Raw genomic sequence first — 25166 nt, forward strand, 5'->3', positions numbered from 1 at the left:
AGAGAGAACCCAAGCTGAGCTGATCAAAGGGATAAAGGTTTGCTTAAGGGAGGGATCTGAGTGGCTCTGGTTACCCTTCCCATCTTGGAGGGAGGGCTCCTGGAGGTTGCCTGGAGTCCTTCAGCAGCTTGGAATTTTATGGAGGGGAGGTCCCAGGGGCTAAGCAGTGGGAAAACAATGAGGAAAAAACTAGGGAAGAGAGAAGTGGGGGGCAAGCTGAGAAAAGGGGAGTAGAGAGAGAGGAGGTCTTGAGAAGGCAGCGATGGGACAGGGTACACTGCCACAGACCCCCTTCTTGATGCTCTCACATGGCTTATGCTCTGCTGCTCGGAGGATTCCCTGGGCTCAGGTTCTTGAAAGGCAGACCTAGAGACTGGGGTATCTGGCAGGAGACACAGGTATCTGTGTGGAAGGACCTGGTAGCCTGGAAGCTGTCTAGAACCTTATTCACCAGTCGCCCAGCTCTCTGACCTTCCCTCAGCTCCTCTCACTACTTTCCAAACTTTATTTCCCCTAGATCCAGACACTGCTCTTCCCTTGGCTGATTGCTCCCAAGCCCTTGTGGCACCACAGTATGTTTTTTCAGGTCTCTTGGATTTCTACTAAGGCTCCGTTTCCTCCAGGCTGGCTTAAGCCAGGGACTTATCCTAATCAGGGTAGGGTACTCACGGTTGGCCTTGGCCTGAAGTGGGAGCAGGTTCTGAACAGACAGGCAGGCTGTAAATGCGGCCTCTGGAGAGGTGTGGGGAGACCTGGCTTTAACTGTCCTCCCTTAAGGACCCTCCTCCGGAAAGGCTCCACCCTGTCAGAAAGGACACCCAGAGGGCTAGGGACCAGGAGTGGACAGAGGCGCCCTCTGTCTCCCGGGCTGGTGGGAATGGGCTGCCCTGTGTTTCTTTCTGTTCTTGGTTGCACCCCCTCCCCGAGCCCAGCGGGGAGGAGGTGGGAAGAGAAGTCGTGAGAAGGGTGATGCGGTGCAGGGCCGAGCAGTGGAAGGGAAGAATTCTGCCCAGGAGAGTCTCTGTGAGGGCTTCTGTCTCGGAACTCAGGTAGGGACTTCAATCAGGGTTCTACTATGGGGACCTCATCCTGGGCTTTCTGAGTGTCCTTGGACTGTAGCGTGTTTTGCTGGGTCTGGTTTCTCAGATGGGGTTTCCCGAGCTGACATCCTTAAGTGTTTGTTTTATTTATTTTTACAAATAGCAGAAGCAGCCCCTTTGGCACAGACTTGGGAGGGGTGGGATACTATGGTCTCTCCTGAGCAGGCTCTGTCCAGGTCGTACAGTGCTGTTTTGAGCCAGCTAGTGACAGCAGGGGCGGTCCCATGTTTTCGGAATCAGCGGAGGCGGAAACTTGACACTCTGACTTGGGAGTGGCTCTCCCCTTCCCCGGAGCTTTATAAAACTTCAGCCCAGAGGCTCCAGCTCAGCTAGCTGCATCCTATTTCCTTGCTCCGGTGAGTTCCTCTCCCTGATGTAGCAGAGAGCCCGGGGACCTTCTTTATCGACTCCGGGGTTCTCCCTTGTAAGCGGGTTCAGGCAGAGATTCAGGAAGTAGCTTTAGGAGAGCTGGCAGTGTTCCTTGTGGGTGGGAGGACAGAATGAGAGGGATGAGTAGGCAGGCTTCCTCCCTCACTGGACCCCCGAGGGCCTTGGCTGGGGCTTGAGGAATCTGAAGAGTCCTTTTCTAGAACCTTGTCAACGATAGGCAGGAGTGGGGAAGACCGGTAGGTTCTTGCACTGAGCATCCCCAGAGCCCGTTAGCAGAAGTAGGGTGTGGGACTGAAGATGGGTCTGGCCTGATTGACCCTGAGCTCAGTTGGGTTTTGCCAACCCTAGGCTTTTCTCTTAGGAACAGTAGCCAGTATGTGGGAGGGCGGGGATGCAACATAAACAGCCATTGGAGACAAGCAGTCTCCTGACCCTAAGAAAGGGAGTGGCAGAAAGAAAGGGCCATTGGAGTAGAGGCCCCACAGGGGATGTTACCACACTCAGAGAACTCTTAAAAAACAAAACAAAACAAAACAAAAAAACCCTTGCAGCACTGGGGGAGACCACTACAGAGATATCCCCGAGACAAACCTTCAGACTGGAGAGTCAGAAAGAAAGGATTTCTGTAAGTGAGATTCTGTTCTCTGTCCTGGACCCTTTGATCTCTCCCATGTTGACTCTTTCAGGGAGCCACTTCACCTGTTCTTGGATCCCTGACTCTCCTGGCCTGTTTCTTCCCAGGAGGGTCAGTCTGTGAGGACATCAGCTCCTTCTTTGGCGTACTGATGGCAGCAGAGCCCCTGACTGAACTGGAGACAGCCATTGAGACCGTGGTCACTACTTTCTTCACTTTTGCAGGGCGGGAAGGACGGAAAGGCAGTCTGAGCATCAATGAGTTTAAGGAACTGGTCACTCAGCAGCTGCCTCATTTGCTCCAGGTTGGTAGAGGTCTCTAGGACTGAGATTTTCTGTGTATGCCAGGTGATTACTGCAAGTGTTAGGTGGTTCTGTGTTTCCTCAACTCAGGTAAGTGTGTGTGTGTGTGTGTGTGTGTGTGTGTGTAAAACTAGATGTGCAAAATTTGCTGTTTGGTGCAAATGGGAATGTGCTATTATTGGGCTGTATGCTTCTGTCAAACAATGTTGTTAAGAACTTGAGTCTGCCTGTGTCTCTCTGGTCTCATTTTATCAACATATCATAGGATCCAGAGGTGGATTCCTAGAAGTTTACACAGTAAGAACTACATAGAGGCTTAACAAAAATAAAACTACAAGTCAGGCATGGTGGTGCTTCCGTGTGCACCTGTAATCCCTGTACTCGGGAGGCTGAGGCAGAGGGATCCGGAATTTGAAGCCAGGTTAGGGAGACCCTTTCTCCAATACTCCCTGAAGTCACAGTGTGCTCTGCCCTCAGTATTCCCGGGTCTGTGAGGATCCTCTGTAACTACCATCCACTCCCTGTGAGCTGTTCCTCAGGAAGGGGCTCCTTCCACAGAGGTGAGTGGGGAGTCTAACACTGACTCTGAGCTTGTGTGCTGTCGTAGTTTGATAACAGTTTATTTGACTTCATTTATGCAGATTCACAGGTGCATCCAAGCGTGTGAACATGGCTGTGTGTGGCGGTGCACACCTTCAATCCTAGCACTCAGGAAGTAGAACCAGGTAGACCTCTACTAGTTTGAGGCCAGCCTGGTCTATAGAGCCAGTTCAGGGATACACAGAGTATCCCTGTTTTGAAAAACAACAATGAAGAGTGTGATTTTTTTTTTCCGGCGAGACAGGGTGTCTTTGTGTAGCCTTGGTTTTGTAGACCAAGCTGGCCTCAAACTCATAAAATGAACTGTCTCCCTGAGTGTTGAGATTAAATGTGTGTACCTCCATGCCTGGCTGAATTTATTTTTTATTTTTAGACAGGCTCTCACTGTATAGTCTTGGCTGACCTGGAACCTGCTACGTAGTGCAGGATGGCCTATCCTGTGGCAGCTTTTCAAATTCTGGGACTGTGATACCCCACCCAGCTTCTGGTTTTTTTGTTTTCTTTTCTTCTTTCCTTTTTCTTTCTTTCTTTCTTTCTTTCTTTCTTTCTTTCCTTCTTTCTTTCTTTCTTTCCTTTCTTTCTTTCTTTCTCTCTTTCTCTCTATTTCTTTCTCTTTCTTTCTCTCTATCTCTCTTCTTTTTTCTCTCTCTTTCTTTCTTTCTTTCTTTCTTTCTTTCTTTCTTTCTTTCTTTCTCTCTCTTTCTTTCTTTTCTTTCTTGACAGTCTCTTGAAGCTAAGGGTGTCCTCAAACTCCTGCTTCTCCTAATTCTACTTAACAAGGGCTGAGATTACAGGTGTGTGCCAGTAGTCCCAACATGACTATAGATTATCTTGTTTTCCATGTCACTTTATGTGTTTGGGTGTTTTGCATCGTAAAAGTCCGTGTGCTCCATATGTATGCTTGGTGCCCATGGGAAGCAGTAGAGGACATCAGCCCGTGTGGAACTGGAGGTATAGATGGTTGTGAACTGTATATGGTGTGGGAATTGAAGCTGAGTCCTGCTTGGTATGGTGGCACAGTCATGCCTTTAATCCTGATGGAGGCAGACAGATAGCTGAGTTCAAGCCCAGCCTGGTCTGCAGAGTAAGTACCAGGACAGCCAAGACTACATAGAGAAACTTGCCTCAAACAACAAAACAAAACAAAACAAAACAAAACAAAGCAAAACAAAACAAAAAATGTAGTTTAAGGTAGCCTTGAAGTCTTTGTAGTCTCCTGTTTTGGCCTCCTGGGTGTTAGTCAGGATTCAGACACAAGTGTCTTGGCTTCCCCAGGACCTTCAGTCTCTTGACTGCTCTGTTTTCCTTTCCTTCCATCAACTTCATCTCCTCATGGATCTTCTTGTTTAGTTTGCCTTCTGAGACACATCATTCTAATCCTGCTTACAAACCTGCTGATTCTGTCTCTGTGTTGTCAGGCAGGGACCACCTACTCCCAAATTTCTGTCTAGATTTACCACCTGCATCTGGTAGGTCCAGCATGAGCCTAATTTCCAGAAGTGGTGAAGAGAACTCAGGAGACAGATCTCATCGATGCAAAATAGCAAGAGGTTTATTTTAACCATTGTGCAATGGGGTCACCCCTGCTGGTCAGCAAGGAGTGGCACTGGGAGACAAAGGCTTTGGGTTTTTAAAGGACAAGGTGCAGGAATTTTCAGTGGTTGCAGTCTTGGCAATTCAGGATTGGATGAGGTATTTAACTTTTAAAATAATTGGTTGGTTCTGGGCACCCTTCCGGTTAGCCCTGTCTTAAATATCTGGGGAATATCTGATCTTCAAGTCAGTTTGGAATTTCCTGCCATATGAGATATAGCTGCAGTTAAAGGTGGGAGAGTGATTAACTCCTCCCGTGTCTGTTCTGAGGATAGGGGGCTACAGGCTTTGGATCAAAGGTCAGGAGCTATTCAGGAGAAGGATTGGGGCCATTTGGCCCAGTTTCCAAACAAAGGTTATCTCACAGGTGCTGGCTGGTGATTTTCTCTCCACCTAGTATAGATCTCTGCTTGTTTTCTTCCTTATCTCTGCTCTCACAGATGGTCAGTGTCAGGAACTTTGGCATTCCTCTGTTCTCTGGGGAAGCACTAGAGGCTTTAATTAACATGGGCCTAACACTTGAACATGTAAGTTATAAGGCAATTAAAGAAACATAGGTTACATGGTAGTCTGATTCTTTCACATGTGCACCCGGAGTGCTGAGTCTATGTAGAGAGACATGCACTGGCTGGTTTTCTTGTTTCACTCCAAATCTATAACCGCAAACTCCAAGGAACCCTTGGCAATGCTATGTAGTTCTGTATTTCCTGTGAAATAGGTCATCATTTTTCCGTTCTCAGATGCCTCTTTCCACATCACTTTCACAATCACTGAGAAATTGACTCACTGAGAAAAGAAGCCATCAAGAAGTTTTTATGTGTGTCCCCATCCCCAAATCATCCACCTACCTGGTCAGCATCTACTGTGTCTTCCTTTCTGTCCTCACAGATGATGTCATCCTTCTAAGACCAGCATCTCGCCCCTCTCGCCTCCTTAGAACCTTTTCCTGCAGTGATTTCTTTTTTCCTCTACACTGTCAGGTTTTCCTTCTTGTGGATCATCTGTATTAGCTTGCCCTGTGCTGGAACTCATAACAAAATCAGCTTAGGGATCCATCTCTTGGCCCTTTCTCTTTTCTACCCCCAGTTCAAAATGCTTGTATCTCTTAAGAGCCGGCATCCAGCAATAGGCTCACACACTCAAACTTAGAGCAATCTTCTTGGTAGTTTTAATCTTTTTGAGGAAAAAAGGCTTAGTCTGTCCATTGTAGCCTCTCATGGGGTCACTTTCCCTGGGCACACAGAATCCTTGCTCTTCTTCTTGTACTGTGTCCCTTTGAGAAGCTCATTTTTGCCACAGCTTGTTTCAGGATGTCAGTCAGGTCTCAGAAAGTTCAAGATGTCCTTGGCAATGCCACCAGCACAGAAAGCTTCTGCTTATTTATTTCTAATATTTATTATTTTATTTGATATGTATGGGTGTTTTGCCTGCATGCATGTCTGTGCCATGCTGGTCGGGGACAGAAGAAATAGACATCAGATCCCTGGAACCAGATTTACAGACAGTTGTGACCTGCCATGTGGGTCCTGGGTACTGAACCTGCTTCCTCTGGAAGAGCAGTAATGCTCTTAAACCGCTGAGTCATCTCTCCAGCCCATTTGTGGTTATTTATTTATTTATTTATTTATGTATTTATTTTGAGACAGCGCTTCCCTGTTCGTCCCAGGCTGGCCTTGAACTTGAGATCTTCCTGCCTTTTCCCCCCAAGTGTTGGGAGTACAGGGAGTCATGGTGCACCACACTTACATCTTTTTCTTTCTCTCTGTCATGTCTTTCAAAACAGGATCTCTCTATGCAGCCCTTGCCGTCCTGGACTTGTGAACCATCTATCACCCAACTCTCCTATCTCCCATATCAGCCGTTAAAAAATTTTTTTTGACACACTTCCCTGCTGTCCATTACTGTGCGTTTTCACAGTGAAAAACAGGCTGACCTCCAACTCACAGCTCTCTTCCTGCTTCAGCCTCCTAAGTGCTGCGAGTATAAGATCACAACCCATTTGGATTTACTTAAATTCTTATTTTTCAGAATTTTACTGGCCAGTTTCACACATTTACTTTTGCAAGAAGAACTTGCATTTAAAACAATTAATTAATTAATTAGATTTTAAAAAATATTTTTATTTTAAAATAATTTTATACATTCACTTTTATTCTAGCTGTAGCCCTGTCCCTCTTTCCCTCATAATTCTCCCCTCCTTCCCTCATCGTCTCTCTGCTCCCTTCCCCTGAATCCACTGAGAGGGGAGGTCCTCCTCTCTTTCCATCTGACCCTAGCTTCTCAGTTATCTTCAGGAAGTCTGCATGTCCTTATCTGTGGCCTAGGAAGACTGTTCCTCCCTTGGGGGCTGGGGGAAAGCTCAATGAGCCAGTCATTGAGTTCATGTCAGAAATAGATATTTTTTAAAATTTCAGTTTCTTTACTTTATATCTCAAGTGTGCCCCCTCACTTCTCTTCTTCCAGTCTCTCCCTTCCCTTCTCTCCTTCCTCACAGAAAAGGGGAGCCCACACTATACCAAGTTTATGTATTAATTATAGTTTTGTGTGTACGGTATTAGAGATTGAAGCCAATGCCTCATTCGTGTTAGGCTGTCCAGGGCTGAATCATATCCTTAGCCTTTTTAAAAATTTTGAAACAGACTTTCATTAAATATCCTTGTAGGCCTTGAGGCAGATCCTCCAGCCTCAGTCTCTTAGGTAGTTAAGATTTCTGTTCTGCACTACCAGGCCAAGCTCATTTCTAATACTATTGTTTGTTTGTTTGTTTGTGGAGGGTGTAGGGTGCAGGCAGAGGAGAAAGATACAGAGCAGTAGCTATGAATGGAAGCCCTGGTTTAGAGAACCTTGTCTGAATCGTTAAGAGCACCAGCTGCCCTTCCAGAAGACCAGGATTTAGTTCTGTTGCTCCATGATGGCTCATCACTGTCTATATGTCAGGTTGAGGGAATCTTCACCCTCTTTTGGCCTCCACAGGCACCAGGCCCATACATGGTGCAAAATAGCCATACACATAGGATAAAATAAAATAATCAAAAGAGAAAAAGAAGCCTAGACTCCAGTACAGGTTCTAGCTGTTCTGGTCGTCTGTGCTTAGCACCAGTCCCTGGTCTCCTGAGGTTTAAATCTCAACTGTGAGGCAGAGTTGTTATGCCTTTCCTGTTGGATTGTTGGTCTATTATTCAGCCTCTATTTACTGAAGACCTACTCTGTCTTTTCGTGTCTTGGTGAGCAACCTTCAGCTGGGTACTTGACACTGAAAGTATAGTGTTGGACAAGGTCCTTGAGCCACTGTCATTCTAGTGGATCTTGAGAATCAAATGATATAAAATATAATGTAATATCACAATGCCTGGAATCAAGTGCCTAAGAGTGGTTGGGTGCCCTGCCACTCTTCCCTTCTGCTGGTTGAGGAAGTATTGTCCAATGACTGAACTTATGACTATGCTAAAAAAAACCCTTCTAAGAATTTGCTTCATGTCACCCAGAGATCTGTTTGGCAGGATTTGCCTTTGTCCAAATGTTGAGTCAAATGGGGGCTGGAGAGATGGCTTAGTGATTATGCACAGTGCTCTTGCAAAGGATCCAGGTTCAGTGGCCAGCACCTATATGGCAGCTCACAACCACCTCTAAATCCTGTCCAGATACCGTCCTCTCTATTCTCTGGGCACCAGGCATGTATGTGGTGCATGTTCATACCACATGTTGGCAATATGCTCATACATATGAAATAAAATGAACACATCTAAGAAACAAAACAGCCTCCCCACAGATACCCCAGTGTTGAGAGTCAGGTGCCTGTGAGGTGTACTGTCAAATGACACCCACCAACTGTTCAGCAACGATGTTTATGTTGTGATTGTTTATCTGGCAACAAATCCTTTCATCATGGAGGCAGGCTTCCAGAATCCATTGGTTTCATAGCCATGAGACACTCTATCAAGAGTGCCCTAGAGAACCTGATAACCTGGTACTTTTGCTGTTTTCCTGACCTGCCGGCTGGTGACTAAATTGAGAAGAGGTTAGGATGCTGCAGCTGAGCAGCAGGGACCATAGTGCCTTGTGAAGGAGGACGGTAGTTCACCCTCAGCCACAGTGTATGCTGCTGTCCCTTGGATATGGGACTTCCAGGCAGTGGGACCATAGCCTCATCCTTTATTCCAGGGGGGGGGGTGTGTCGGTGCTCTGAGGGAAGGCATGTGACAGACCTTTCCTCTACCCTGCCTCAAGAGCCCTAGTTCTAATCCTTCCCTTATACCTCTTAGGATGTGGGCTCTCTAGATGAGAAGATGAAGAGCTTGGATGTGAATCAGGACTCGGAGCTGAAGTTCAATGAGTACTGGAGACTGATTGGGGAATTGGCAAAGGAAATCAAGAAGGAGAAATTCCTGGAGATCTGGAAGAAGTAAAGCCTGCTTGTTGGGATGGGTGTCAGCAGGGTCTGCTGGGCTGGGCCAGCCAGAACTCCCCTCCCTGCAAATAAAGCTTCCTCCTTGAAACACAGATGCTTAATTTTCATACACTACCCTGATTTCTTTTCTTGAGATCCAGGGATGAGAAAGCTCTGTCTTTACCTGAGGTAAAAACATGAACATTATGGACATTTTGAAGACAAAGGATGTGGTTCATCTTCAGATATCTATAGCATTCTAGCACTATGTGATTTTTTTTTTTTTTGGTCCCTCTGGGGTTGGGGACAGAATATGTCCTTGAGAACGTGTGGCACAGCAATAGATCTTTCACTAAGTCGGTGCTCAATAAATACACGGTTGATGCGTGAAGAATACAGAGCTTGGAGGTAAGAAAGGCTGCTGGGGCTCAGCTCCATGTCTCCAGTTCCCAGTTTGCTCATATAACTCCTGGAATGTGTCCTTTGGCTGGTAATGATAACAAATGTGCTAAATATCTCAACTGTATTACCCTAGCTAACTGTCACAGCTGTCTAGGTTCATCAATCAAATTAATTTTTACAGTGTTGAGGATTAACCTATGATCTTGCACAAGTCAGGCAATTGGGAGGAGCCACACCCCAAGTTCTCTTTTTGGTTCCTTTCTTCCTTTCCTTCTTTCCTTCTTTCCTCCTTTCCTCCTTTCCTCCTTTCCTTCCTTCCTTCCTTCCTTCCTTCCTTCCTTCCTTCCTTCCTTCCTTCCTCCCTCCCTCCCTCCCTCCCTCCCTCCCTCCCTCCCTCCTTTCTTTCTTTCTTTCTTTCTTTCTTTCTTTCTTTCTTTCTTTCTTTCTTTCTTTCTTTCTTTTCTTGAGACACATTCTCACTATATAGACCAGGCTGGCCTCAAAATTCTAAAAATGGTTGGTTTTGCCTCCCAAGTGCTGGGATTAAAGGCATGCATCAACATGCTGGGCCTCATAAAAAAAACCTTTTTTTTGAAACAAGGTCTCACATAGTCCAGGCTGGCTCTGAATTCCTGCTCCTCCTGCCTTTCCTTTTGTAGTGCTAGGATAAAGCTGTATGCCCCTGTGCTCTTCATGACTCCATTTAATGCTGTGGATAGTGTCACTGATGAATCTGCAGAGTCTGGTATTAACAGGCGGTCGGTATACTAGGGCATTTTGATTCTTCCCGGGATGAGTAAGGGGAGCCAGGACCACCTAGTTCAGAGTGGAAGAGGAGGATGGGCTGAGCTGAGGGCTGAGGCAGGAACCTGGAAGAGGTGCCCACTCCCTTCCTCCACCCTCTATCTCAACCTTCTGCTTACATCCAGGAAGCTGGAGAGTTCAGTTTTTAGCAGGTCTTTCAACTCCTTCTTGCTCAGTTTATATTTGTCCCCTTCCTTGCCCGAATGGGCATGGAAGACATTGATGAGGGTCTCCATGGCAGTCTCCAGCTCAGAGCCCATTTCAGCACACACCTACCCACCCCCACCTAAGGGAAGTGAAGTGTCAATCAGGTTCAGGAGCTCTGGGGTCCTCAGAGAAGGGCAACCTCAGGCCTGGCCCTGGTTTCCAATCTCAGACAGCTACAAGATGGGACCTTACTCGATGTTATCTTTCATTGAGATTTTGCGATGTGGGAGAATCCCTCTCACACCTAAATCCAGTTCAATGTTCTGAAGTCCTCCATCACTTGCCAACCAGAGGGAGTCAGGGATGTTCATGGAGACGAAGCAACAGGAACTGGGCTGTCTTCAGACGTCTTCAGAAGACACATGCAGTGACTGGCTCCTGGCTGCCTGGGCAGAGACTTAGGGATGGGGGTGGGCTATGTGTGGACACAGGACCAGGCAGGCTTCCAGCTCTATTTTTACCCTCTGGCGCTGTCACAGTCAAGCTTTGCTGTGGGTAGTAAGTCTCTGATGCCCACACAGGAGAAGTCTGGTACCTTTGGTGAGCTGATGGAGGAGTGGAAGTGATGAGGGGGTTTGGTAAGAGTTGGTATGGAGGGGAGCCACACTGCTAAGTGACCCTTGCTCTTTAGGCACATAGGATTAAGCCCAGGTCCTTTTGGCTGGATCTCCATCTTTCTGGGCCTGGGATTTACTTATTTATAACAGCCTCACATTCTACAGCCATAGCTGTGCTGGAACTAGCTCTGGCTGGCCCTCAACTTTTTTTTTTTCCCTTTATTTAAGATTTTATTTATTCTCAATGCTCTATGTGCATGTACATCTGCCGGCCAGAAGAGGGGAGTAGAGGGTTTAAATGGTGTTGAGCCACCATGTGGTTGTTGGGAAATGAACTCAGGACTTCTGGAAGAAAAGACAAGCAATTAACCACTGAGCCATCTCTCCAGCCTAGGCCCTGAACTTTTGGCAGTTCTGTCTCCATGTCCAAGCCACTCTTGCCTGGCTCTCCTCTCTCCCCAGCATTTTTTTATGGCTTCTCTTGGAGAATGCTTCCCATGACCTCCTATCCTGTTCCTCTTGTCTGCAGATTCATCCTTTCCAATCACATAGGTAGAAGGGGGAAGGAAATGTCTGAGGTTTTCCCTTGGAAACAGAGCTTCTAGGAGTAACCTACCTGAAGGCATTGTCCCTGAAGCTGTCCATTCCTGCCTCAGTCCAGCTCTGTTGCAGGAGCTCCAGTGGGAGCAGGATAGGGCTGGTTTGTGTTAGATAAAGGCTGAATGCATGGGTCATTTGGGTTCCATGGGCCGGGTGAGAGCAGAAAATAGAGAGGTTTATTGAGAAGAGACTACCATGCTAGGGCCCTGAGTCCTTTGGCCGGGGGAGTGTCATGCCTTCCCCAGCCTCAGGGCAGCTCAGGTATCCTCATCCTTCCTCACCACTGGGTATACTGGACAATGGGTCCTGATTAGATGACATCCCAACTCTTCAATGGAGCCCTTGTTACTGTCAGCTGAACTCCAGTTATAAGTAGTTGTCAGAGAGATGAGGGGAGAGAGAACCCAAGCTGAGCTGATCAAAGGGATAAGGTGTTGCTCAAGGGAGGGATCTGAGTGGCTCTGGTTACCCTTCCCATCTTCCAGGGCTCCTGGAGATTGCCTGGAGTCCTTCAGCAGCTTGTAATTTTATGGAAGGGAGGTCCTAGGGGCTAAGCAGTGGGAAAACAAAGAAAAAAATTAGGGGAGAGAGTAGCGGGGGGGGGGGTAAGCTGAGAAAAGGGGGGTAGAGAGGAGGTCTTGAGAAGGCAGTGATGGGACAGGGCACACTGCCACAGACCCCCTTCTTGATGCTCTCACATGGCTTATGCTCTGCTGCTCAGAGGATTCCCTGGGCTCAGGTTCTTGAAAGGCAGACCTAGAGACTGGGGTATCTGGCAGGAGACACAGGTATCTGTGTGGAAGGACCTGGTAGCCTGGAAGCTGTCTAGAACCTTATTCACCAGTCACCCAGCTCTCTGACCTTCCCTCAGCTCCTCTCACTACTTTGCAAACTTTATGTCCCCTAGATCCAGACACTGCTCTTCCCTTGGCTGATTGCTCCCAAGCCCTTGTGGCACCACAGTATGTTTTTTCAGGTCTCTTGGATTTCTACTGAGGCTCCGTTTCCTCCAGGCTGGCTTAAGCCAGGGACTTATCCTAATCAAGGTAGGATACTCACGGTTGGCCTTTGTCTGAGGTGGGAGCAGGTTCTGAACAGACAGGCAGGCTGTAAATGCGGCCTCTGGAGAGTTGTGGGGAGACCTGGCTTTAACTGTCCTCCCTTAAGGACCCTCCTCCGGAAAGGCTCGACCCTGTCAGAAAGGACAGCCAGAGGGCTAGGGACCAGGAGTGGACAGAGGCGCCCTCTGTCTCCCGGGCTGGTGGGAACGGGCTGCCCTGTGTTTCTTTCTGTTCTTGGTTGCACCCCCTCCCTTTGCACAGCAGGGAGGATGTGGGAAGAGAATTCATGAGAAGGGTGATGCTGTGCAAGCCGAGCAGTGGAAGGGAAGAATACTGCCCAGGAGTGTCTTCCTGAGGGCTTCTGTCTTGGAACTCAGCTAGGGACTTCAATCAGGGTTCCACTATGGAGACCTCATCCTGGGCTTTCTGAGTGTCCTTGGACTGTAGGGTGTTTTGCTGGTTCTGGTTTCTCAGATGGGGTTTCCCGAGCTGACATCCTCAAGTGTTTGTTTTATTTATTTTTACAAATAGCAGAAGCAGCCACTCTGACACAGACTTGGGAGGGGTGGGACGCTATGGTCCTTTCTGAGCAGGCTCTGTCCAGGTCGTACAGTACTGTTTTGAGCCAGCTAGTGACAGCAGGGGCGGTCCCATGTTTTCGGAATCAGCAGATGCTGGACCTTGATACTTTGGACTTGGGCTCTCTCCTTTCCCGGAGCATTATAAAACTTCAGCCCAGAGGCTCCAGCTCTGCTAGCTGCATTCTATTTCCCTGCTCTGGTGAGTTCCTCTCCCTGATGCAGCAGAGAGCCCAGGGACCTTCTTTATCGATTCGGGGTTCTCCCTTGTAAGCAGGTTCAGGCCGAGATTCAGGAAGTAGCTTTAGGAGAGCTGGCAGTGTTCCTTGTGGGTGGGAGGACAGAATGAGAGGGATGAGTAGGCAGGCTTCCTCCTTCACTGGACCCCCGAGGGCCCTGGCTGAGGGCTTGAGGAATCTGAAGAGTCCTTTTCTAGAACGTTGTCAACCACAGGCATGAGTGGGGAAGACAGGTATGTTCTTGCACTGAGCATCCCCAGACCCCGTTCGCAGAAGTAGGGTGTGGGACTGAAGATGGGTCTGGCCCGATTGACCCTGAGCTAAGTTGGGTTTTGCCAACCCTAGGCTTTTCTCTTAGGAACAGTAGCCAGTATGTGGGAGGGCGGGGATGCAACATAAACAGCCATTGGAGACAAGCAGTCTCCTGACCCTAAGAAAGGGAGTGGCAGAAAGAAAGGGCCATTGGAGTAGAGGCCGCTCAGGGGATGTTACCACACTCAGAGAACTCTAAGAAAACCCCTTGCAGCACTCAGAAAGACCACTACAGAGATATATCCCCAAGACAGACACTCAGACTCGAGAGTCATAAAGAAAGGATTTCTGTAAGTGAGATTCTGTTGTCTGTCCTGGACCCTTTGATCTCTCCCATGTTGACTCTTTCAGGAAGCCACTTCACCCGTTCTTGGATCCCTGACTCTCCTGGCCTGTTTCTTCCCAGGCAGGTCAGTCTGTGAGGACATCAGCTCCTTCTTTGGAGTACTGATGGCAGCAGAGCCCCTGACTGAACTGGAGGCGGCCATTGGGACCATAATGGACATATACCACAATTATGCAATAATGGAAGAAGGAGCTCCCAGACTGAGTTTCAATGCTTTTAATAAAATGGTCACCCAGCAGGTGCCTCATTTTCTCAAGGTTGGTAGAGGTCTCTAGGACTGAGATTTTCTATGTATGCCAGGCGATGACTGCATGTGTAGGTGTTTCTGTGTTTCCTCAACTCAGGTAAGTTTGTGTAAAAGCAGATGAGTAAAATTGCTGTTTGGCGCAAACGGCAATGTGTAATTATTGGGCTGCGTGTTTGTGTCAAACCATGCTGTGGAGACCTTGGGTCTGCCTGTGCAGGGTGGATATCAGGCAGGTGGAGCTGAGAGGAGGGTGGACAGTCCAGCTGGATGCCCTCCATGGCTGAGCAGGATGGTGAGTGTTGTTGGCCTGGACCTCCCTGGACACCCCAGGAAATAAACCACCACCGAGCCGGGAGAACTGTTGAAGCAGGAACTCTGTTTATTGAATAAAATGGTCCTTTTTTAGGTTTGGGTCAGGAGGCAGGATTAAGGAATTGAGGTAAGATGAGCTAGAGGGCAAGATTAGGTAGTGCAAGGAGAGGTGGGCCAGTGCCAAAACTCCATGTAATAGTTACCAGGCAGGGTTGATTTTAAGACAGATATGCTGAATCACTTTTGCCCGGAAGTGGTGCCTCTTAAATCTGAAGCTAAAGACAGCTCTCCAAACTTGAGCCAGGCTCAGGTAGATGCAACAGGCCTCATCAGGCCCAACATGCCTGTGTCTCTCTGGTCTCATTTCATCAACATATCACAGGACCTAGAAGTGGATTCCTAGAGATTTACTGACAGTAAGAAGTACATAGAGGCTTAACAAAAATAAAACTACAAGTCAGGCATGGTGGTGCTTGCGTTTGCACCTGTGATCCCAGCACTCGGGAGGCTGAGGCAGAGGGATCCGGAATTTGAAGCCAGGTTAGGGAGACCCTTTTTGGAACAATCCCTGAAGTCACAGTGTGCTCTGCCCTCAGTGTTCCCGGGTCTGTGAGGATACTCTGTAGCTACCATCCACTTTCTGTGAGCCCTTCCTCAGGAAGCGGCTCCTTCCACAGAGGTGAGTGGTGAATCTAACACTGACTCTGAGCTTGTGTGCTGTCGTAGTTTGATAACAGTGTATTTGACTTCATTTATGCAGATTCACAGGTGCATTCAAGCGTGTGAACATGGCCGTGTGTGGCGGTGCACACCTTTAATCCTAGCACTCAGGAAGCAGAGCCAGGTAGATCTCTGAATTTGAGGCCAGCCTGGTCTCTAGAGCCAGTTCAGGGCAGCCAGGGATACACAGAGTTTCCCTGTTTTGAAAAACAACAGAAAAGAGTGCGATTTTTTTTTTCTCCCCGAGACAGGGTTTCTTTGTGTAGCCTTGGCTTTGTAGACCACGCTGGCCTCAAAGTCATAAAATGAACTGTCTCCCCGAGTGTTGAGATTAAATGTGTGCACCTCCATGCGTGGCTGAATTTTTTATTTTTTATTTTTAGACAGGTTCTGACTATATAGTCCTGGCTGACCTAGAACCTGCTATGTAGTCCAGGCTGGCCTATCCTGCCACAGCTTTTCAAATTCTGGGACTGTGATACCCGACCCAAATCCTAGATTTTCTTTTTCTTTTCTTCTTTTCTTTATTTTTCTTTCTTTCATTCAATCTTTCTTTCTTCTTTCTCTTCCTTTTTCTTCCTTTTTCTTTCTTCTTTCTTTCCTTTCTTTCTTCTTTGTTTCCTTTGTTTGTTTGTTAGTTTGTTTCTTTCTTTTTTCTTTCTTGTCTCATGAAGCTAAGGGTGGCCTCAAACTCCTGCTTCTCCTAATTCTACTTAACAAGGGCTGAGAGTACAGGTGTGTGCCACTAGTCCCAACATGACTATAGATTAACTTGTTTTCCATTTTCAGTGTATGTGAATGGGTGTTTTGTATGGTACAGGTCCGTGTGCTCTATGTGTATGCTTGTTGCCCATGGGAAGCAGTAGAGGACATCAGCTCGTGTGCAATTAGAGTTAGAGGTGGTTGTGAACAGTCATATGGGTAGTGAGAATTGAAGCTGAGTCTTGCTGGGTATCTTAGCACATTCATGCCTTTAATACTGGTGGATGCAGACAGATCTCTGAGTTCAAGCCCAGCCTGTTCTAAAGAGTGAGCACAAGGACAGCCAAGACTACATAGAGAAACCTTGCCTCAAAAAACAAAACAAAACAAAGCAAAACAAAACAAAACATGTAGTTTAAGGTAGCCTTGAAGTCTTTGTAGTCTCCTGTTTTGGCCTCCTGGGTGTTAGTCAGGATACAGACACAAGTGTCTTGGCTTCCCCAGGACCTTCAGTCTCTTGACTGCTCTGTTTTCCTTTCCTTCCATCAACTTCATCTCCTCATGGATCTTCTTGTTTAGTTTGCCTTCTGAGACACATCATTCTAATCCTGCTTACAAACCTGCTGATTCTGTCTCTGTGTTGTTGTCATGCGGGGCCGCCTACCCTCAAATTTCTGTCTAGATTTACCACCTGCATCTGTTAGGTCCAGCATGAGCCTAATTTCCAGAAGTGGTGAAGAGAACTCAGGAGACAGATCTCATGGATGCAAAATAGCAAGAGGTTTATTTTAACCATTGTGCAATGGGGTCACCCCTGCTGGTCAGCAAGGAGTGGCACTGGGAGACAAAGGCTTTGGGTTTTTAAAGGACAAGGTGCAGGAATTTTCAGTGGTTGCAGCCTTGGCAATTCAGGATTGGATGAGGTATTTAACTTTTAAAATAATTGGTTGGTTCTGGGCACCCTTCCGGTTAGCCCTGTCTTAAATATCTGGGGAATATCTGATCTTCAAGTCAGTTTGGAATTTCCTGCCATATGAGATATAGTTGCAGTTAAAGGTGGGAGAGTGATTAACTCCTCCCGGGTCTGTTCTGAGGAGTGGGGGCTACTGGCTTTGGATCAAAGGTCAGGAGCTATTCAGGAGAAGAATTGGGGCCATTTGGCCCAGTTTCCAAACAAAGTTTATCTCACAGGTGCTGGCCAGTGATTTTCTCTCCACCTAGTAGAGATCTCTGCTTGTTCTCTTCCTTATCTCTGCTCTCACAGATGGTCAGTGTCAGGAACTTTGACATTCCTGTGTTCTCTGGGGAAGCACTAAAAGGGCTTTAATTAACATGGGCCTAACGCTTGAACATGTAAGTTATAAGGCAATTAAAGAAACATAGGTTACACGGTAGTCTGATTCTTTCACATGTGCACCTGGAGAGCTGAGTCTATCTAGAGAGACATGAACAGGCAGTTTTTCTTGTTTCTCTCCGAATCTATAACCACAAACTCCAAAGGAACCCTTGGCAATGCTACTCAGTTCTGTATTTCCCTGTGAAATAGGTCACCATTTTTTTTTAACCTCAGATGCCTCTTTCCACATAACTTTCCCAGTCACTGAGAAATTGACTCACTCAGAATGTAAGCCATTAAGAAGGTTTTATGTGAGTCCCCCATCCCCTAATCGTCTACCTACTAGGTCAGCATTTACTGTGTCTTCCTTTCTGTCCTCACTGATGATGTCATCCTTCTAAGACCAGCATCCCACCCCTCTCACCTCCTCAGAATACCTTTTCCTGCAGTGATTTCTTTTTTCCTCTACACTGTTGGGTTTTCCTTCTTCTGGATCATCTGTATTAGCTTGCCCTGTGCTGGAACTCATAACAAAATCAGCTTAGGGATCCATCCCTTGGCCCTTTCTCTTTTCTACCCCCAGTTCAAAATGCTTGTATCTCTTGGGAGATGGCATCCTGCAATAGGCTCACACACTCAAACGTAGAGCAATGTTCTTGGTAGTTTTAATGTTTTTGAGGAAAAAATGTTTAGTTTGCCCATTGTATTCTCTTATGGGTTCACTTTCCCTGTGCACACAGAATCCTTGCTCTTCTTGTACTGTGTCCTTTGAGTGGCTCACGCTTGCCACAACTTGTTGCAGAATGTCAGTCAGGTCTGAGAAAGTTCAAGATGTCCTTGGCAATGCCACCAGCACAGAAAGCTTTTGCTTATTTATTTTTAATATTTATTATTTTATTTGAAAATGTATGAGCTGGGGTCTCACAGCTCAGGAGTTCAAGATAGCGCCCTTTCCAGAAACTCCCCCAGACCAAGACTCGTTGCAAAAGCAAGAGGTTTATTAACCATTGTACAATGGGGTCACCCCGCCGTCAGCAAAGAGTGGCACTGGGAGACAAAGGCCTTTAGGTTTTTAAAAGAAAAATTGTGGTAAATTTGAAGTTGCAGTTTTGGCAACTTAGGATTGGATGAGGAAACTATAAAGTAAGATAATTGGTTAGTCTTAGGTGCTCAAGCTTGGCCAGTCCTGCCAAGTGTGGATGCAGCTGCAATTGAAGGTGGGGGTGGTTAGCTCATCCTCGAAGATTAGAGGCTACAGACTTTTGGTTGGAGGTCAATAGCGACTCAGAAGAAGTCTAGGTTCGTTGCTAAGAAACGCTATCTCAATGACAACGTCTAGTCCTTCTTTTGCTGAGTGAAGGTCATTGCTTGCTTGCCCTTTTTTTATATCTGTCCTCACAGATAGGGTCACATTCCTTCACTCTCTGGAAAGGTACTAAGAGGCTTTAGCTTAACCTGGACCTAAAACTCAAAACTATAGGCTTTAGAAGACATATAGGTTATAAAGTTACCCTAACCCTTTCAATATTTATGTGTTTTGCCTGCATGCATGTCTGTGCCATGCTGGTTGGGGACAGAAAAAAAAGACATCAGATCCCTGGAACAAAAGTTACAGACAGTTGTGACCTGCCATGTGGGTGATGGGAACTGAATCTGGGTCCTCTGGAAGAGCTGCCAGTGCCCTTAAACCGCTGAGTCATCCGTCCAGCCCAATTTACTTTTTTGTTTTTATGTTTCAATTTTTGAGATAGCGCTTCCCTGTTTGTCCCAGGCTGGCCTTGAACGTGAGATCATCCTGCCTTTTCCTCCCAAGTGTTGGGAGTACAGGGAGTCATGGTGTACCACACTTACATCTTTTTCTTTCTCTCTGTCTCTGTCTTTTAAACAGGATCTCTCTATGCAGCACTTGCAGTCCTGGACTTAGGAACCATCCATCTCCCATCTCATCAGCCCTTAAAATATATTTTTTTTTACACACTTCCCTGCTGTCCATTACTGTGCGTTTTCACAGTGAAAAACAGGCTGACCTCCAACTCACAGCTATCTTCCTGCTTCAGCCTCCTAAGTGCTGTGATTATAAGAGCATCACAACCCATTTGGGTTTACTTAAATTCTTATCTTTCAGAATTTTACTGGCCAGTTTCACACATTTACTTTTGCAAGAAGAACTTGCATTTCAAAAAATCAATTATTTAATTAGATTTTTAAAAATTGTTTTAAATTTCAGTTTATTTACTATATATCTCAAGTGTGCCCCCTCCCTCCTTTTTTTCTGGTCTCTCCCTTTCCTTCTCTCCTTCCACACAAAAAAGCGGAGCCCACACTATACCAAGTTTTTACATATTATTTATAGTTTTGTGTGTATGGTAGTAGAGATTGAAGCCAGTGCCTCATTTGTGTTAGGCTGTTCAGGGCTGAGTCATATTCTTACCTTTTTATAAATTTTGAAACAGACTTTAATTAAATACCCTTGTAGGCCTTGAGGCTGATCCTCCAGCCTCAGTCTCTTAGGTAGTTAAGATTTCTGTTCTGCACTACCAGGCCAAGCTCATTTCTAATGATTTTGTTTGTTTGTTTCTTTGTTTGTGGAGGGTGCAGGGTGAAGGCAGAGGAGAAAGATACAGAGCAGTAGCTAAGAATGGAAGCCCCGATTTAGAGAACCTTGTCTGAATGGTTAAGAGCACCAGCTGCCCTTCCAGAAGACCAGGATTTAGTTCTGTTGCTCCAGGAAGGCTCATCACTGTCTATATGCCAGGTTGAGGGAATCTTCACCCTCTTTTGGTCTCAGCAGGCACCACGTCCATGCATGGTGCAAAATAGCCATACATATAGGGTTAAATAAAATAATCAAAAGAGAAAAAGAAGCCTAGACTCCAATACTGGTTCTAGCTGTCTGATCGTCTGTGCTTGGCAGCAGTCCCAGGTCTCCTGAGGTTTAAATCTCAACTGTGAGGCTGACTTGTTATGCTTTTCCTGTTGGATTGTTGGTCTATTATACAGCCTCTATTTACTGAAGACCTACTGTCTTTTCGTGTCTTGGTGAACAACTTTCAGCTGGGTACTTGACACTGAAAGTATAGTGTTGGACAAGGTCCTTGAGCCACTGTCATTCTAGTGGATCTTTAGGATCAAATGATATAAAACATAATGTAATATCACAATGCCTGGAATCAAAAACCTGAGAGTGGTTGGTTGCCCTGCCACTCTTCCCTTCTGCTGGTTGAGGAAGTATTGTCCAATGACTGAGCTTATGACTCTGCTAAAAAAAACCCTTCTAAGAATTTGCTTCATGTCACCCAGAGATCTGTTTGGCAGGATTTGCCTTTGTCCAAATGTTGAGTCAAATGGGGGCTGGAGAGATGGCTTAGTGATTATGCACAGTGCTCTTGCAAAGGATCCAGGTTCAGTTGCCAGCACCTGTATGGCAGCTCACAACCACCTCTAAGTCCTGTCCAGATACCGTCCTCTCTGATCTCTGGGCACCAGGCATGTTTGTGGTGCATGTACATACCACATGTTGGCAATATGCTCATACATATGAAATAAAATGAGCACATCTAAGAAACAAAACAGCCTCCCCACAGATCCCCCAGTGTTGAGAGTCAGGTGCCTGTGAGGTATCCTTTCCTCTGACACCCACCAACTGTTCAGCAACGATGTTTATGTTGTAATTGTTTATCTCGCAACAAATCCTTCCATCATGGAGGCAGGCTTCCAGAATCCATTGGTTTCATAGCCATGAGACACTCTGTCAAGAGCGGCCTAGAGAACCAGATAACCTGGTAGTTTTGCTGTTCTCCTGACCTGCCGGCTGGTGACTAAATTGAGAAGAGGTTAGGATGCTGCAGCTGAGCAGCCGTGACCTTAGTGCCTTGTGAAGGAGGACGGTAGTTCACCCTCAGCCACAGTGTATGCTGCTGTCCCTTGGATATGGGACTTCCAGGCAGTGGGACCATAGCCTCATCCTTCAGACCAGGGGCCGGTGTGGGCACTTCTGAGGAATGGCATCTGACAGTTCTTTCCTCTACCCTGCCTCAAGAGCCACAGTTCTAATCCTTCCCTTTTAACCTCTTAGGATGTGGGCTCTCTAGATGAGAAGATGAAGAGCTTGGACGTGAACCAGGACTCGGAGCTGAAGTTCAATGAGTACTGGAGAGTGACTGGGGAATTTGCAAAGGCAATTTGGGAGGAGAATGTCCTGGAGGTCCTGAAGACATAAAGCCTGCTTGTCGGGATGGGGGTCAGCAGGGTCTGCTGGGCTGGGGCAGGCAGAACTCCCCTCCCTGCAAATAAAGCTTCCTCCTTGAAACACAGATGCTTAATTTTCATACACTACCCTGATTTCTTTTCTTGAGATCCAGGGATGAGAAAGCTCTGCCTTTACCTGAGGTAAAAACATGAACATCATGGACATTTTGAAAACAAGGAATGTGGTTCATCCTCAGATATCTATACCATGTAGTTGTATGTGATTTTTTATTTTTTTTGTCCTTCTGGTGTTGGGGACAGAACATGTCCTTGAGAATGTGTGGCACAGCAATAGATCTTTCACTAAGTCAGTGCTCAATAAATACACAGCTGATTCGTGAAGAATCCAGAGCTTGGAGGCAAGAGAGGCTTCTGGGGCTCAGCTCCATGTCTCCAGTTCCCAGTTTCCTCCTAAAACTCCTGGAATGTGTACTTTGGCTGGTAATGATAACAAATGTGCTAAATATCTCACCTGTATAACCTAGCTAACTGTCACAGCTGTTAAGGTTCATCAATCAAATTAATTTTTACAGTGTTGAGAATTAAGCTATGATTTTGTAAAAGTCAGACAATTGGGAGGAGCCAGAAACCAAGCCCTGTTTTTGCTCTTTCTTTCTTTCTTTCTTTCTTTCTTTCTTTCTTTCTTTCTTTCTCTCTCTCTCTCTCTCTTTCTTTCTTTCTTTTTTTATATTTATGATGTATATATTGTTCTGCCTGAATGTGTGCTTGAATGCCAGAAGAGGACACCAGGTCTCATTATAGAAGCTTGTGAGCCACCATGTGGTTGCTGGGAATTGAACTCAGGATCTCTGGAAGAGGATCCAGTGCTTTTAACCTCTGAACCATCTCTCCAATGTTTAATTATTTTTTAATTTAAAAATTTTCGCTGCTTTCATTGGTGCATGCCTGTAATCCCAGCACTCTGCGAGGTAAAGGCATGCAGAATTCTGTGTGTTTGAGACCAGTCTGCTCTACAAAATGAGTCTAGGAAAGCCAAGGCTACACAGAAAAACCCTGTCTTGAAGAAGAAGAAGAACAAAAAACAAAACAAAACAAAACAAAACACCCAAAAAAACCCCACAAACACAACGAACCAAACAAAAGCACCCTTTTTTCTTTCTCTTTTTCCTACTTTCTTTCTTTCTCTTCTTTCTTTCGTCTTTCTTTTTTTGTTTCTTTTTTTGTTTGTTTGTTTGTTTGTTTGTTTCTTTCTTTCTGTTTTCTTCCATTCGCTTTTTTCTTTTGCTTTCTCTTTCTTTCATTCTCTTTTTAATTTTCTGTCTATCTTTCTTTCTTTCTCTCTTTTCTTTTCTTCTTTCTTTCCTTTCTCTTTCTTTCTTTCTTTTTTTCTTTCTTTTCTTGAGACAGAGTCTCACTATATAGACCAGGCTGGCCTCAAAATTCTAGAAATGGTTGGCTCTGCCTCCCAAGTGCTGGGATTAAAGCTGTGCATCACCAGGCTGGGTCTTATTTTAAAAAAACCTTTTTTTTTGAAACAAGGTCTCACATAGTCCATGCTGGCTCTAAATTCCTGCTCCTCCTGCCTTTCCTTCTGTAGTGCTAGGATAAAGCTATATGCAGCTGTGCTCTTCATGACTCTATTTTATGCTGTGGATAGTGTCACTGATGAATCTGCAGAGTCTGGTATTAATAGGGGGTCAGTACACTAGGGCATTCCAGGGATGAGTAAGGGGAGCCTGGACAACCTAGTTCAGAGTGGAAGAGGAGGATGGGATGAGCTGAGGGCTGAGGCAGGGACCTGGCAGGGGTGCCCACCCCCTTCCTCCATCCTCTACCTCAACCTTCTGCTTACATCCAGGAAGCTGGAGAGTTCAGTTTGTAGCAGGTCTTTCAACTCCTTCATGCTCAGTTTATATTTGTCCCCTTCCTTGCCCGAATGGGCATGACAGACGTTGATGAGGGTCTCCATGGCAGTCTCCAGCTCAGAGCCCATTTCAGCACACACCTACCCAGCCCCACATAAGGGAAGGGAAGTATCAATTAGGTTCAGGAGCTCTGGGGTCCTCAGATAAGGGAATCCTCAGGCCTGGCCCTGGTTTCACAGCTCAGAGAGCTACAAGATGGGCCCCTCATCTATGTTATCTTTCATTGAGATTTTGCGATGTGGGAGAATCCCTCTCACATCTAAATCCAGTCCAACGTTCTGAATTCCTCCATCACTTCCCAACCAGAGGGAGTCAGGGATGGTCATGAGATGAAGCAACAGGCACTGGGCTGTCTTCAGAAGTCTTCAAAAGACACATGCAGTGACTGGCTCCTGGCTGCCTGGGCAGATACAGGGTTGGGGGTGGGCTATGGGTGGACACAGGACCAGGCAGGCTTTCAGCTCTATTTTTACCTTCTGGCACTGTCACAGTCAAGCTTTGCTGTGGGTAGTAAGTCTCTGATGCCCACACAGGGAGAAGTCAGGTACCTTTGGTGAGCTGATGGAGGAGTGGCAGCGATGGGGTGGGGGATTTGGTAAGAGTTGGTGTGGAGGGGAGCTACACTGCTAAGTGACCCTTGCTCTTTAGGCACAAAGGATTATGCCCAGATCCTTTTGGCTGGATCTCCATCTTTCTGCGTCTAGGATTTACTTATTTATAACAGCCTCACATTCTACAGCCATAGCTGTCCTGGAACTAGCTCTGGCTGGCCCTCAACTTTTTTTTTTTTTGTTATTTAAGATTTCATTTATTCTCAATGCTGTATGTGCATGTACATCTGCAGGCCAGAAGAGGGGAGTAGAGGGTTTGAATGGTAATGAGCCACCATGTGGTTGTTGGGAAATGAACTCACGACTTCTGGAAGAAAAGACAAACAATTAACCACTGAGCCATCTCTTCAGCCTAGGCCCTCAACTTTTGTCAGTTCTGTCTCCATGTCCAAGCCACCCTTGCCTGGCTCCCCTCTCTCCCCATCATTTCATTATGGCTTCTCTGGCGGTATGCTTCCCATGACCTCCTATTCTATTCCTCTTGTCTGCAGATTCATCCATTCCACTCACATAGGTAGAAGCGGGAGGGAAATGTCTGAGGTCTTCCCTTGGAAACAGAGCTCCTAAGGAATAACATACCTGAAGGCATTGTCCCTGAAGCTATCAATTCCTGCCTCAGGCCAGCTCTGTTTCAGTAGCTCTAGTGGGAGCAGGATAGGGCTGGTTTGTGTTAGATAAAGGCTGAATGCATGTGTCATTAGGGTTCCACTGGCCAGGTGAGAGCAGAAAATGGAGAGGTCTATTGAGAAGAGACTACCATGCTAGGGCCCTGAGTCCTTTTGCCGGGGGAGTGTCATGCCTTCCCCAGCCTCAGGGGCAGCTCAGGTATCTCAGTTCAGGTGTCCTCATCCTTCCTCACCACTGGGTATACTGGACAATGGGTCCTGATTAGATGAAATCCCAACTCTTCAATGGAGCCCTTGTGACTGTCAGCTGAACTCCAGTTACAAGTAGTTGTCACAGAGATGAGGGGAGAGAGAACCCAAGCTGAG

The 25166-nt window shown here is 46.4% G+C and overlaps 2 protein-coding genes across 8 annotated transcripts; both read left to right on the forward strand.

The window, feature by feature from the left end:
* The first annotated feature begins 822 nt into the window (after positions 1-822).
* LOC132647948 (protein S100-A13-like) lies at positions 823-9121 on the forward strand. 5 transcript variants are annotated; one of them, XM_060367841.1, is made up of 4 exons: positions 1303-1456; positions 2042-2115; positions 2232-2428; positions 8882-9121. In XM_060367841.1, the coding sequence occupies exons 3-4, from the start codon at positions 2276-2278 to the stop codon at positions 9023-9025; spliced, it is 297 nt and encodes a 98-aa protein (XP_060223824.1). In that variant the 5' UTR covers positions 1303-1456; positions 2042-2115; positions 2232-2275; the 3' UTR covers positions 9026-9121. The 5 variants fall into 5 exon arrangements, with proteins under 5 accessions (XP_060223833.1, XP_060223829.1, XP_060223824.1 ...); XM_060367850.1 differs by lacking the exons at positions 1303-1456; positions 2042-2115 and adding an exon at positions 823-1049; XM_060367846.1 differs by lacking the exons at positions 1303-1456; positions 2042-2115 and adding an exon at positions 824-1049 and having other exon boundaries at positions 2177-2428.
* Positions 9122-13305: 4184 nt separating this feature from the next.
* LOC132647957 (protein S100-A13-like) lies at positions 13306-21742 on the forward strand. 3 transcript variants are annotated; one of them, XM_060367854.1, is made up of 3 exons: positions 13306-13417; positions 14173-14369; positions 21505-21742. In XM_060367854.1, exons 1-3 carry the CDS (start codon positions 13309-13311, stop codon positions 21646-21648), a joined length of 450 nt encoding a protein of 149 aa, XP_060223837.1. In that variant the 5' UTR covers positions 13306-13308; the 3' UTR covers positions 21649-21742. The 3 variants fall into 3 exon arrangements, with proteins under 3 accessions (XP_060223837.1, XP_060223841.1, XP_060223842.1); XM_060367858.1 differs by having other exon boundaries at positions 13337-13417; positions 14118-14369; XM_060367859.1 differs by lacking the exon at positions 13306-13417 and adding an exon at positions 13904-14056.
* The last annotated feature ends 3424 nt before the right edge of the window (positions 21743-25166 follow it).

Source organism: Meriones unguiculatus, chromosome 1 (genome assembly GCF_030254825.1).
Source record: "Meriones unguiculatus strain TT.TT164.6M chromosome 1, Bangor_MerUng_6.1, whole genome shotgun sequence".
Classification (NCBI taxonomy): Eukaryota; Metazoa; Chordata; class Mammalia; order Rodentia; family Muridae; genus Meriones; species Meriones unguiculatus.

Excerpts from the sequence above, each read along its gene's own strand:
- LOC132647948 (XM_060367850.1), top strand. The coding sequence starts at position 2,276 with ATGGCAGCAGAGCCCCTGACTGAACTGGAGACAGCCATTGAGACCGTG. Across the intron at positions 2,429-8,881 it reads AGCTGCCTCATTTGCTCCAG|GATGTGGGCTCTCTAGATGA; the intron begins GTTGGTAGAGGT and ends TATACCTCTTAG.
- LOC132647957 (XM_060367854.1), top strand. The coding sequence starts at position 13,309 with ATGCTGGACCTTGATACTTTGGACTTGGGCTCTCTCCTTTCCCGGAGC. Across the intron at positions 13,418-14,172 it reads CATTCTATTTCCCTGCTCTG|GCAGGTCAGTCTGTGAGGAC; the intron begins GTGAGTTCCTCT and ends GTTTCTTCCCAG. Across the intron at positions 14,370-21,504 it reads AGGTGCCTCATTTTCTCAAG|GATGTGGGCTCTCTAGATGA; the intron begins GTTGGTAGAGGT and ends TTAACCTCTTAG.